Source organism: Oryctolagus cuniculus, chromosome 4, assembly GCF_051225735.1.
Source record: "Oryctolagus cuniculus isolate XC-2025 breed Fujian yellow rabbit chromosome 4, ASM5122573v1, whole genome shotgun sequence".
Classification (NCBI taxonomy): Eukaryota; Metazoa; Chordata; class Mammalia; order Lagomorpha; family Leporidae; genus Oryctolagus; species Oryctolagus cuniculus.
Window position 1 is genome coordinate 155579023 of NC_142870.1, and position 13582 is coordinate 155592604.

At 49.6% G+C, this 13582-nt stretch overlaps 1 protein-coding gene across 2 annotated transcripts in view; it reads left to right on the forward strand.

Moving 5' to 3' along the window:
• Nucleotides 1-3928: 3928 nt before the first annotated feature.
• The window catches only part of KAT2B (lysine acetyltransferase 2B), a 124548-nt gene continuing 114894 nt past the window's right edge, over nucleotides 3929-13582 (forward strand). For both annotated transcript variants that reach the window (XR_016232845.1, XM_051858848.3), the window contains exon 1: nucleotides 3929-4631. Coding sequence is in view for 1 of the 2 variants with exons in the window: in XM_051858848.3 (XP_051714808.2) it covers nucleotides 4356-4631 (276 nt within the window). In the remaining variant the exon portion in view is untranslated. The remainder of the gene's footprint in view (nucleotides 4632-13582) is intronic.

A 13582-nucleotide genomic window follows, 5' to 3' on the forward strand; every position in this document is an offset into this window, starting at 1 on the left:
GAAAGGTCTTCCTTTTGCCATTGGTTCATCCTCCAATGGCCGCCGCGGCTGGTGCACTGCACTGATCTGATGGCAGGAGCCAGGTACTTCTCCTGGTCTCCCATGGGGTGCAGGGCCCAAGCACTTGGGCCATCCTCCACTGCACTCCCTGGCCACCGCAGAGAGCTGGCCTGGAAGAGGGGCAACCGGGACAGAATCCGATGCCCCGACCGGGACTAGAACCTGGTGTGCCGGTGCCGCAAGGCGGAGGATTAGCCTATTGAGCCACGGCGCCGGCTCCAAGTTATATCTTAATTACTGCACCAAATGCCTGCCCCTATCTCCCCAAGTCTGCTGTTTTATTTATTTTTTAAACACAAATGATATCACACTGCGCCAGTGTTAATTCAACATTGTTCCCAGCAAATCTGTGCTATCACATTTGTATAAAAGTCATTCTTGAGGCCGACCTTCTGGAATAGCAGTTAACCCTCTGCCTTTGACACCGACATCCCATGTGGTCACTGGTTTGAAACTCCATTTCTGATCCATCTACTGCTAATGCATCTGGGAAAGTAGCAGAATATGGCCCAAGTGCTTGGCTCCCTACACCCATGAGGGAGACCCAGAAGAAGCTCCTGGCTCCTGGCTTCAGCCTGGCCCAGCCCTGGTTATTGATTGCAGCCATTTGGGGAGTGAACCAGTGAACGAAAGATCTCTGTCTCTCTTCTTCTCTCTGTAATTGTCTTTCAAATAAAAAAAATTTAGAAAGGCATTCATTATAACAGGTGTAAAATAAAAATAATCTGTACTGTGACTAGTATCATCAGTAACCTCCATGGCCAACTGACTTCCTCCCATGGCCACTCTCCAAGCTCTAGTTATTTTTTGTATGTGGCTTCTTTGCCTCAGTAACTGGTAAAGGTAAATACTTTGTAAACTAAAACATTGCCTTTTAGTTTCCTGGTCTTCACTTAAAAAAAGTACGTGTGTACATATGTATGCATTTGGAAAGCAGAGTGACAAAGAGAGGGGGGAGATAAAGAGATTCTCCATCTGCAGGTTCACTCCCTGCCTGGCTGCAAAAGCCAGGGCTGGGCCAGGCCAAAGCCGGGAGTCTGGAACTCCATCTGGGCCTCTGAGGTGGATGGCAGATGCTCAAGTACGTGGACCATCAATTGCTGCCTTCTCAGGCACGTTAGCTGGAATGCTGGATGGGAAGCAGAGTGGCTGGGACTTCACCAGTGGCTGTTTAACCCACGGAGCCATAAAGCCAACCAAAAGAGCCCATCGGATCTCCCAGAACCCTGATTACAAAGCGTCAACAAGCCTCTTTTGCCATTGAAGTCTCCCTGCCTGGTACTCAGAACACACTCTGAAACTGTGGGCCTTCAGCCTAAGGCAGCACGTCATCAGGGTGCTCTGAGCTTGGAAATAATGAAAAATAATGTTCAGCCAATGTCACAAGCCATGGACCCTTCAGATGGTGATGGTTTTCAGGGCAGACTGAAATGAGGTTGGCTACTGCTACTTCAAAACACCCTGGAAAGAACCTGCCTCCTGAATTCTGTGAGCAGCTTGAGAGGAGGAGGTGGAGGGTGGGGGGGTGGTGGTTAATATTAAATCTGGGAGCTGGTGTTGTGGCACAGCTGGTTAAGCTGCTGTCTGCAGTACCAGCATCCCATATGGGCATCGGTTCAAAGCCCCAGCTGCTCCGCTTTCAATCCAACTCCCTGCTAATGCACCTGGGAAAGCAGTGGAAGATGCCCAAGTCCTTGGGCCCCTTGCTACCCTTGTGGGAGACCTCGAAGAAGCTCCTCTGGCTCCTGGCTGCAGGCTGGCCCAGCCCCAGCCATTGCAGCCACTTGGGAAATGAAGCAGCAGATGGAAGATCTCCTTCTCTCTGTCTCTCCTTTCTTTCTCTCTGCTTTTCAAATAAATAAAAAAAATACATAAAATATTTTCAAAAATATTAGATCCTTCCCCCAGTTTTGTATTAAGAAATTTTTCAAGTATACAGAAAACTTAGCAGAACTCTAAGCGAACCCACTACCTAGATTCTACCATTGCATTGTGCTCCACTTTATCACTTCTCTATTCGTGGGCTCATTTCCCCACGCATGGGTGCATCCACCTATCTTATTTTTCGACACATCTCAAAGTACAATGTATTTTGAGACACCAAGACCACACCAATAACCTTTTAGCATGAACCCATTCATCAGAGTTTCTGTTTATGATTCTTTTTTTTCTTTTTCATTTTTGAGAGTGTGTTTGCATCCAGTAAACACACAGATCTCAGGTTAACCACTCCATCAGTCCGACAAATGCCTGTGGGATGGAAATCAAACCTTTATCAGTATCTGTTAACATCACGGTGTTACTGTTTGATTAGAGGCTCATAGCCTCTCCTGCTTAGATGAGAACAGCCAAAAAATCTGCAAAACACCTCAGCAGAGCTGGGAGAGTGAGGTGAAGGGAAGCACATTGAGCTAAGAAAAGCACTAAGCAGGGTCAGTGCTGTGGCACAGTGTGGGCACATGAGCACCCGCCCACTGGCTGCTCCACTTCCCATCCAGCTTCCTGCTAATGTGCCTGGGAAAGCCGGGAAGATGGCCCAAGTGCTTGGGCCTCTGCCACTCATTTGGGAGACTTGGATGGAGTTCCTGGCTCCTGGCCATTGCTGCCATTTGAGGAGTGAACCAGTGGATGGAAGATCTCTCCCTGTCTCCCTCTCTCTCCATAACTCTGCCTTTCAAATAAATAGTCTTTGACAAGAAAGGGGAAGAAAGCACTGAAATTAACTGTGCTGATGGAAGAGAGAAGCTGCTGTTTCCTTTTGCTCTGTGTAACACCCACTGTTTAAATTGACGGATTTTTTTTTTCTCAGTTTTACAAATCCCTCTGCATTAAAAGTCAAAGGAACAAAATAATGCGGTGGAAATACAGAGAAAACGAACTGCAGCACACAGCGTGAGGAGGGCAAGCTCATCCCTTAAGGCATCTCTGGCTGGAACTGGAGGAGAGGTATAAAGCATGCAAGGAATCTGATAAGCACACTATGACCCATATTACGTCTGATGACTCGCTCGGAAAAACTAGGACACCTGTGAAGATCCCGAGACACAGGGCTGGGATTTTCAATCCTGCCTTCCAGAGAAAGGCCGGCCAGTAAGTGCACAACTCTGAAACGCAAAACTGAAACGTGCGCCTCTTAGCACAATAGGCCACCCTCGATGTCCTCTACAAGGACGAAAACAGCAGTTCTCAAAGCATCGAAAAGACTTGAGGTTTCTTTTTTTTTTTTTTAAGTTTGATGCTAAACTCAATTCTCATTACTTTGGATTCTGCTTGAAAATTTTTTCTGATTAATATGCATACTGCTGGTATCACTTTTGAAAATTATTTAACATTGTAGGAAAGCAAGTAGCAAGATATTATAACCCTATTCCCGGCGATGAACCTGTTAACAACTTCGTAGCAAACTTTTCCCACCGCGCATAATTTTTATTTTGACAACGGTTTTAGACAATTGCTCTTTTAACAGGTTGCACTTTCAAACAAAAATTACAGAAAATAGCAAAGATCTTTTTTTAAAAAAATTCTGGCAGGTTTGGTCCAGAAACTGCCCTGGAAACAAATGTCCTTAATTTGAAAGAAAAGTTTAACAGAAAGTATTTTAAAAGAGAAACGGAAGACAGCATGCCTTTAGTTTGGTGAATTAGCAACAAAGAAAACGACTCGCATGGACGGGGACGTTTCAAAATACATATTTTTTTTTTTGTTTCTGGCTCCCGCTAGGGCGGAGAAAGTCGCCTCCTCTCCGAGCCAGGGTGGAACCGGGCCGGAGGACAGACGCCTGGGCGGTGCCCCCTGCTCGGGCTGAGGGGCCGCGGGGGCGGCCGGCAGGTGCCTGCGCTCCAGCCCCGGTCCCCACCCTCGGCTTCTCCCTCGCCGCACCCCGAGACCCGCGTCGCCCCCTGGCGGGCACGCGCGCGGCGTCCGGGCGCCGGGGCTGGGGGGAGCCCTCGCGCACCGGCCCCGCGCCCCCCAGGGAGGCCGGCCCCCAGGAACATGTCCGCGGCCGGGGCGCGCGGCGCAGCCCCGGGGAGGAGAGCCGGGGGAGGGCGTGTGCGGCCGCGGCGCTGGAGCCGCTAGTTCCCTCCCTCCTGGGGGAGCAGCGCCGCCGCCGCCGCCACCAGCGCGCGGGCCGCGGCCAGGGCGAGCCGGGCGGGCGGGGGCGGGGAGGGGGGTGGGCGGAGGGCCGGGAGGGCGTGGGGGGAGGGTCTCGCTCTCCCGACGCCCAGAGCCCGAGAGGGAAGACCCTGGCGGCGGCCGCCTGACACTCGGCGCCTCCTGCCGTGCTCGGGGGCGGCATGTCCGAGGCTGGCGGGGCCGGGCCGGGCGGCTGCGGGCCGGGGGCCGGGCCCGGGGCGCTGCCCCCGCAGCCCCCCGCGCCGCCGCCGCCGCCGCCGCCGCCCGCGCCCCCGCAGGGCTTCTCCTGCGGTCCGGCGACGGCTGTGGCTGCGGCGGGCACGGCCGAAGGACCGGGAGGCGGTGGCTCGGCCCGGATCGCCGTGAAGAAGGCGCAGCTGCGCTCGGCTCCGCGGGCCAAGAAACTGGAAAAACTCGGAGTGTACTCCGCTTGCAAGGTACCGAGGGCTCGCAGCTCCCCGGGCCGCTGCGGGGGGCACCGGGGGGCCCCCGCCCAGACCCCCGCCCCGCCCCGCCCCCGCTCGCGCCTCCCGCCCGGGGCCGCTGCACCGCGGAAGTGCTGCTGTCGCCCTCGCCCCTTGAGCCGCTCCACGGATCAGAGCCCTGTGGGGTTGAACGAAGCGAGGCTTGCCAAGACTCGGAGACCCCCCCTACCCCGCCCCCGCTTCGTTCCTCCCCCACTGGAAGGCGCTCGAGCTCCCCGGAATACCCTGGGGCTCCGTGGCTCTGTAGGAGCTCGCCGGAGACGAGTGGAGCAGCGCGCTCCGGGGGTGGCGCGGGAACCTGGGTCAGGGAGACACCTTTGTGGGGACGCTCCTCTCTGCACTCGGCTCCCCGGGCTGCGCTGGGAGGACCTGGGTGCCAGGGCCGAGGGCCGAGAGGGCTCCCGGACTCCTGGCGCTCGGGAGAGACGCGCTGGCTGGGGAGGCTGGGCACAGCCCGAGGCGAGGGTCCCGCGGCGCCCGGCGCGCTCGGCTGGGGGCGGGGGCGACAATCCTGTCATTACTGTATTACTTGTTTGGTTGTAAACGCTGTCCCAAGCTGCTCGGGGTGTACGCTGGGTTTGGCAAGCCCAGCGCTACGGGCGCTGCTGCTCCGTTTGAGGACCCTCGCGTCTTGGGCCAGATCTGTGGGGCCCCCGTGGCCCTCAACTGCAGATCCAGATGTGGGGCGGCGCTCCCAGGGGTGGGAGGACCGCCCGCGGCCGCGGGGCAGGCTGGCCCCCGCGCTGTCAGTGGCGGCTTTGTTTTGACAGGGTGACAGCTGAGGGGGGCGGGGACTTGGCCTTGCCAGCTCCTGCGGCCTGTGGTCACAGTCACACTCACACACCTCCCCTCTGTCTCTCCCGCCTGCTGCACGCGGGGTCAGGTGCCCAGCTTCCGGATTCCCACCCACCCACCCCCTGCTTGCAGTGGAACGTCTACATTTGGTACAAGGATTATTAACCCTGCTACAACCTCTCTGCTCAGAGCGCTCCTCTTGCTCAGGTGGAGGGCCTGTCTGTGTGTCCTGTAGTGGGCCAGTACCTGTTTCTTGCATGCATGTCGACTCCAGCCTGGTGCTTGTCAAACTTTAATGTGCTTAGGAGTCATCCGTGGACCTGTGTTTAAAATGCTGCCTCGGGATCTGCAGGTGTTGGGTGGGCTGAAGCTCGCCTTTCTAAGGAACTCACCAGGATGCTGTAGCACCAGGGTAGTTCAGACCCGGATGGTTTGTTAATAGCCCCCTTTGAGTTCAGCTGGGAAAATGGGAACTGAAAAAGTAAGGCCCCATGCTTGGTATTTCTGAGGAAGGAATTCGGACAGGATGCAGTGGGGACTAGGTTTTGAAGGGAGGTGTCCAGGAGTTGGGTAGGAAGGGTGTTAGGCAAATGAGAACAGGACCATGAATGTAGTGAGCAGAAGGGAGGGCCGTGCACGGAGCCAAGTTCAGGGTCGAGTGCTGCTGCAGGACCCGGCTCGTGCAGGAATGGTGTCAGCTCCGTGTTTCCACCCTGACTTCATTTTTAAAGTCGGACCCCTTGGGTTCCCATCTGCAGCACCTCTTCCTGCTGTTAACCTTACAACCTGAAAACTTTGCTGAAGTTTCGGTTCTGTCTAAAGCCGTGAGCATCTGTGTCCTGCGTCGATGTTTTTGGTCCTTTCAAGTTTTGTAACACTTCCAAAAGTGCTTGTGACTTCTGTGCTTCCTGTTCACATTCACAACCAACTTGCAGGAAGGAAAAATTCCCCTATTAAAGGCTCCTCTTCCTACTTCTGGGGTCCTCTGAACGGGGCCGGTTTTATTTGTGCACCCATTCAGCAAATATCCAGAGGAGTCCTGCTGGGTGCCAGGCATTGTGCTAGGTGGTGGCGGGGACGTCCAGACTCTGTCTCTCTGGAGCGACCGCCCACCTGTGTGCCTGTGTGGTTGGACACGTGTGTGTACTGGGGGCTGACGGAGACGGCTATGAAGCAGTTGCAATGAAGTTCAGGAAAACTGCTCTCCTGGAGTGGTGTGGAGACAGTTCATACCTGAGGCAGGGGTAGGATGGGAATGACTTGGAGGAAGTATCAGCGGCTGCTGCTAAGGACTTTTTGGCTGTGCAGGGTGGGGTGGTGGGGTGAAGTCTTTGGTAGTGGAGAAACCGAAAGCAGTTCTGAAAGCCTGGAGTTGAGCCAAGCCCAGCCAGCCCTCCATTGGCTGGGTCACTGGCTTGGGGGAGGAGGGTGTGTGACACAGAGGGCATTGGGGAGTCCACGGAATCTTAACCTGCAGGGTGATGTCTTAGAGTTGCTTCTTTATTTTGAACTTGGCTTGAGTGGGTGGGAGGGGATGCAAGACCGCAGACCCTGTGATTCCTTTCCAGTTTGTCAGTCATAGCAGGAAGGACCTATTGCTCCACCTTTTGCTACTGGCCCCTTGATTTCCAGAGAGTCTACTCTCTGGTTAAGAGAATGAGGTGGGACTTGGGGGCCAGGGAAAGAAAAAAGATCAGGCCTTCACAGACAAAGCAGAAAGGAGCTACTTCACAGCCAGAGTGGAATGCCACACCCTGCAGAGTGGGGGAGGGGGAGAAACTTGTTTTGCAGGATCCAGGGTAGAGTTCTTTGAACTGTGTCCTGGCAAAGGTTGCTTGAGAGTCACTTTGCTCATGTGTGACACAGACAGAATGATCATAAAAATGTAGACCTGACCATGTGATGTCCCTACATTGAATCCTTTAGTTTCTCTTTACTGAGTGTGCAAGAATCTCCTTGGCCTGGCCACTGCCAGCTGCGGCCCTTTTTCAGGACCCTGAGTACAAGGTTCTCTTCTACCCCAGGACATTTGCACATGCTGTTCACTGGGACTGAAAGCTCTTCTGTCCTCATCTTGAAATTATCTTCTAACTCTGACCATGGATCTCTGATTTCTTGCCTTTCATTTACTCCACTAGCCAGCCTTCCCATTAGGAATCATCCAAACTCCTATATATTCTTCCAACCTCGTGCTTTTATCATGATTTCTAATTAAGTGTGATTATTTGATGTGTGTTTATAATCTCAGTAGATTCTAAGTGATGTGGTGGTTGACCGAATGAACTGGAGAAAATGATTTGCTGTTAGGTTAGCAGTGGTGTAATTTTAGCTTGCTCTTGTCTTGAAATTCAGTAGAGGAGATTTTTCATGAAGGGCGTTTCTAGGTATCCAGGGTGTTGATGGGATTGAGTTTTTAACAAGACAAAAGAAACCTCAAGTGAATAAGTAGCTCACATCCTTGGCAGTAAGGTGTAGCTTGTGTACTAACTTAAAAACAAAAACCCATTGTCTGACCATTCCTAAAGAAACAGGAGGGGAGGCAATGGGGTGTAGTGGCTAAGAACCCAGGCTTTGCAATGAAGAGTAATGAGTGAGAAATATAGGTAATCCAGTGGTGTGACCTTGGACAAGGACTTCCCTTCAACCTCCATTTCCTTGTCTGTGAAGTAGGAATAAGACTACCTCCTTATGGTACAGCAGTGAGGATTTAAAATGGGGTAGCTTAGGCATACTTCACAATGGCTGCCCCACGGTAAGCCCTCGCAGCGGTCAGGGTAGGAGAGACACTGCTTTTAAGGAAGTCAGGAAAGAATAAGGGACTTAGTCTTGAATCCCAGCTCTGCCACATCTGTGATCATGGGCACAAACCGCTTATTTTTCTGTTAGCCTCAATTATTGCATCTGTGAAATGGTGGCTGTAAATTCAACCTTGAGGTTGAAAGAGAAAAACTCCCCCAAAGTTCCTAGAACATGAAAAATAACTGGGCCAAGGCTGGTTGAACTGTCATCTGGTGTTTTACTCATTGTACGTCAGAGTCAGTGGCCAGAAAGCCTTTGAGGAGAATCCAGTTGCTTCCATTTGGGACCAGACTGAGGGAGCCGCTTGGGCACAAGACTATAAAATCAGTCTTCATTTAAAAAAAATTCACTTTATAATCTAGAAGTAACACTGCAGGATGTGCAGAGGAAAAACATCCCCTGTTGACCGAGGGCTAGTGGATGGGGCCCTAGAACACGCTGCCTAGCTGGAGAGAGAGCCCTGAAGGCAATTTGTATTTGTCCCTAGAGCAACTTTCTTTTTTCAGCTGCCAGTATCTGGGGCTCTCACCCAGGAGCTACTTAGCCCCCCAGGGGACATGTGACAACGGCTAGAGACATTTTCAGTCATTGCAGTCAAAGGGTGGTGTGCTACTGGCAACTAGTGGGTCTGGGTCTAGGTTGTTGCTAAATACGTCACAAGGCACAGGCCAGCGCCCAACAACAAAGAATTATCTGGCCCCAAATGTCAATAGTGCAGAAGTTGAGAAACTATGCTTTAGAAGAAAATTGCATTGTCCCATAATACCATAAAACTACCTTTCAGCAGAAGAAAAATCAATGCTTTTAATGTTAATTTAAGCAACTTTCAAAATCTGGAAAATCTTACTTTGTGAATCATGGAATATTTTAATAATGGCTTTATTGTGGTATGACTTAGAGAATTAAGTGTGCAGTCACATGCTTTTGAATACATTTGTATAATTTTGTATCCATCACCATCATCCAGTTTTATCCTCCACTCCCCCCACCCCCAAGTTTCCTCTGGTTGTAACTACCTTTCTAATGTGATATTTTGTATCCATTGATTGTTGGTTTGCAAATAGAAACCAAATTAGAACTATCTTTTTGGACAATCTTCCCACAGGTAATGTTACAGCAACACACAAACCATGGAGGGAGATAGATCAAGTGTTTGAAAAGACCTCTCTTTAGCCACATAAATCTATAGCACACAATTATTTCATGTGTGGTGACTTCTCTAAAAGGTGGTAAGTATCACGGAGCCAAGCACATACAGGAAAAATATTTCCTTTGGCAGGCACAATACAGAAAGCCGGAGAGAAATTTAATTCTGTGCCCTCATAAATTTTCAGGGGGGATGGAAATTCAAGCCTGCTAAGCCTTCAGATTGCAATTTGTAGTTTTATGTAACTAAGAAAGTAGTTTACAGGGCAAAACAGAGTAAAAAAGTTTGCTGAGGACTGTTTTGGTTTAGGGAGCCTGTGCTTGCAAATGGTGATTTACGATGCAACACTGTTGAAGGGTTTTTGCCTTTTTGTTTTTTAACCACCCACCAGATTTATACTCAGTTGTCTATCCACATTGGCCAGATTTAATTCTGCGGTTTTCAGATAAGTCCACAGGCTGTGACCTGTTACAGGGAGCGTTGAGGGTGAAATAGACACTCTCACGTGAGATACCTTGCAGCGGTTAGCACATCCACTGCTAGATGAAAGATCTGAACTCCCAGGGCAGTGCCAGTAAAATGTGGATTTTCAAGGCTCAGTGGCTTCTGACTTAGTCTTTGAGAAAAAGTTAAGCTTTAGGAAGGGCTGTCAACAGTTTCCTACACTGGGCGCTGTGGTAGTCCAATTGAAATATAGAGTCCGCACGGCAGGCACACCAGCTACCTGCACTTCGCAGAGAAAACGAGGGGAATTCTCCTGTAACTCCAGCCACGCCGAGTGGCCTTGGGCTGCCACTTATCTGCCTTATTTCAGTTTCCTCCTTGGTGAAGTGAGTCAGGTGGACGCTTCACGGTCAAGATGAAATAGTTTAGCGTATGGGAAAGTTCTTGGAACATGGGCATTCCACACATGTCCATTTTTTTAAGAAAAATTTTCTCATTTTGCCAAGTGATATGCATCATGTCATGCTTCTGCTCGGGTAAGAGAAGGGTCAAGTTGAGGAACTAGCAGGGAAAGGAGACCTAATCAGGTGGCCAAGTTCCAGGGGTTGCTCAGGAAAACGCTGGCCTACAGAGAGCCTCCTTGCAGTACACCCTTGTGCCTTCTCCCAAGCTTTCTCCTGGGTAGAGGTGGGGCGCTGTCCTCCCAGATGGTTTTTGCACGGGGTTTCATTTGTTTCAGGTATTTCTCTGTTCTCATTTGACATAGATTGTACTCATTGAGAACTACGTTCAAAGGCTTTTCTAGTCCACAGAAACTGTGCAGGCCATAAAATAAACAAAGTAAGCATTCCTTATTATGTCCCAGGACAGACACGCTCTCGTAATCAGGCCCTTGATGGTTTTAAAGCTGACAATCAAGATGGATCACTGTGCTGGCCCACTAGAATTCCCTGTTGGAGGAAGAAGATAAAAGGTGCCTACTCAGGCTGTAGAGGTGTCAGATGTGTCAGAAAGGTAAGAAGAATTTGACTGTCCTGATCATGCAGAAGTCCTCAAACAGCTTAGTATGTGACTGTGCATAGCACAATCAAAAAGCAGAGTCATTAAAACAAAAAACTCTTGGTTTTGCTATGCAAAAAAGAAAGCAAGTGCTCAAATCATTTTTATATGTTGCAGACATTTGGTGCAGCTGTTAAGACTCAGCTTGGGGCACGGCATCCTCTGTTGGAGTACCTGGGTTTGAGGCTCAGCTCTGTTCTGCATTCCAACTTCCTGTTAATGTGTATCCCGGGAGGCAGCAGATGATGGCTCTAGCATTTGAGTCCCTGCCACCCATGTGGGAGACCCGGATTGAATTTGACTTGCCCTAGCCTGGGCTGTTGCAGGCATTTGAGAGTAAACTAGCAGATGGGAATTCCTTCCCTTCCCCAGCACCCTCCATTTCAAATACATAAAATAAAGTAATTTAAAAATAAGTTTGTAGTTCAGTGAATTTTTATATAGAAAGGGACATTAACAAGTTCATGGAAAAGGAAATGAAAAGATGAATTTATTTTGGCGCAAAAAATTTTGAAATCCCTTTCCATAATATGTGCTTTCCATGAATTTTAAGGACCCTTCATATGCACAGATTTCAAAACAATTTTTTAAAGATTTATTTATTTATTTGAGAGGTAGAGTTATAGAGAGAGGGAGAGACAGAGAGCAGGTTCTCCATCTGCTAGCACTCCCCAAATGGCCTCAATGGCCAGAGCTGGGCTGATCTGAAGCCAAGAGCCAGGAGCTTTCTCTGGGTGCACCATGTGGGTTCAGGGGCCCAAACACTTGGGCCATGCTCCACTGCTTTCCCAGGCCATAAGCAGAGAGCTGGATCGGAAGAAGGGCAGCCAGAACGTGAACTGGCACCCATAAGGGATGTGGTGCCTCTGGTGGAGGTCTAACCTACACCACAGCACCTGGCCCCTCAAAATTTTGAACCAAAATAAACTTCTTCTAATTCCATTTTCTGCAAACATTTTCAAGTCCCCTTATGTGTGTACATCTGTGCAACCATCTTGCAGATAAAGGTCGAGAATATTTCCAGAACCTCAGAGGGCTTAGTGTGGTCCCTCTTCATCCCTTGGTAACCCTTATTCTGACTTCTATTGCCAGAGATTAGTTTTGTCTGTTTTTAAGTTTCATATAAACAGAATCATATGGTATGAACTACTTGTGTCTGGCTTTTTTCACTCAATGTTCTGTCTGTGAGATGTCTCCATATTGTTGAGGGTAGCAATAGCTTGTAAAGACACATGTTTTAAAATTTAAAAGCAAGTTAAAAATTGCCAACTCTTTTTCAGGATGGAATTCATTGGATGTGGATGGTTTCATAGGATGAATTTTAATTAGGTCTTTGAAAGAAATGGCAGAATCTGGTGTTGAGGTATAATGGGAAAAACTCAGAAGTGGGAATGGGGACAGGAAATCAAGGTGTGATTAGCCAAGGTGACGCAGATAAGGAATGGAATGGAGGAGAGGCAGGATGACGGGGAAGGGTGGAGGGCACAGATGATGTCACAGTGAGTGGAATGTGCAGCCCACGTGTTCCTTCTCCCCCGAACTCTGTTTTGGTAAATCTTTCCTGGGAAATATCCTTGGGAAGTCCTGTTGCCACCTGCCCGAGGTTATGGTGGGTGATGGGAATGGTTACACGTTGTGTTTGGCAGGCCATGCAGAGCCATATGAGTTGGGTGCTTGAGAGGGCAGTGATGGAGATGTTGGAAAGAGGGCACCCAGTCCCACGTTCTCAGAACTGCCTGCGAAGGCCAGCAAACCCCACCTTCTCCCCAGGAATGGCAGTGAGAAACACAGATTACCATGTGGCTCCCTACAGTTCTCTCATAGCAACTGTATCCCTGAAAACTAGTATCGAATGTTTGATTGATCCTATTTGGTGGATTCATGGGGCCCATCCACTTACAAGTTACTTTCTTTCATAACTGATACACTCAAAATGGGATTTTCTTCTTGCACTTTCTTAAAGAGTCTGTGTGTGCACGTGCACATACGTGGGATGTTATCCCTACGGCCGTGGATTTATTCATTTAACGTTTAGTTCCATGGACTCCTGCCCAGTTAACTCCTATTCAGACTTCTGTGACGACTTGACACCTAGTTACAACTGAAGTAGATTTGATGCTTTGTGAAATTGATCACTTTCATCTGCGGTATCTAGTTGTACATGTGGTTACCTTCTGCTTTGCACACTTTTCTCCTCTGAGTATATCTGTCTTGTTCTCAAATTCAAATGCCAACCCCTCACAGAAGCCTTCCTGTCTCCTTCCTAGTCTGGGACCCCATCTATCACTTTATAATCTTGTTCTGTTATAGTTTCCTTTACTGTACTTACCAATATTTGAAAAATTTGAGAGGCAGAGGTGGGGGTAGGGGAGGGAAAGAAAGGAGGAGAGAGAGAGGGAGGGAGGGATGTTATGATAGGACACAGTGGTCAGATGTGGAAATGGTGGGGAGACAAATATACATGTGAAATAAATTCAGTATTTTAATAAAGTGAACTAAAAAAGAGAGAGAGAGGGAGAGATGTCTTCTGTCCACTGGTTCACTCCCCAAATGCCTACAATAGCTTCTACTGGCCCAGGCTGAACCCAGGAGTTGGGAACTCAACCCGAGTTTCCCCCATGGGTGGCAGGAATCCAATTACTTAAGCCATTACCATGGC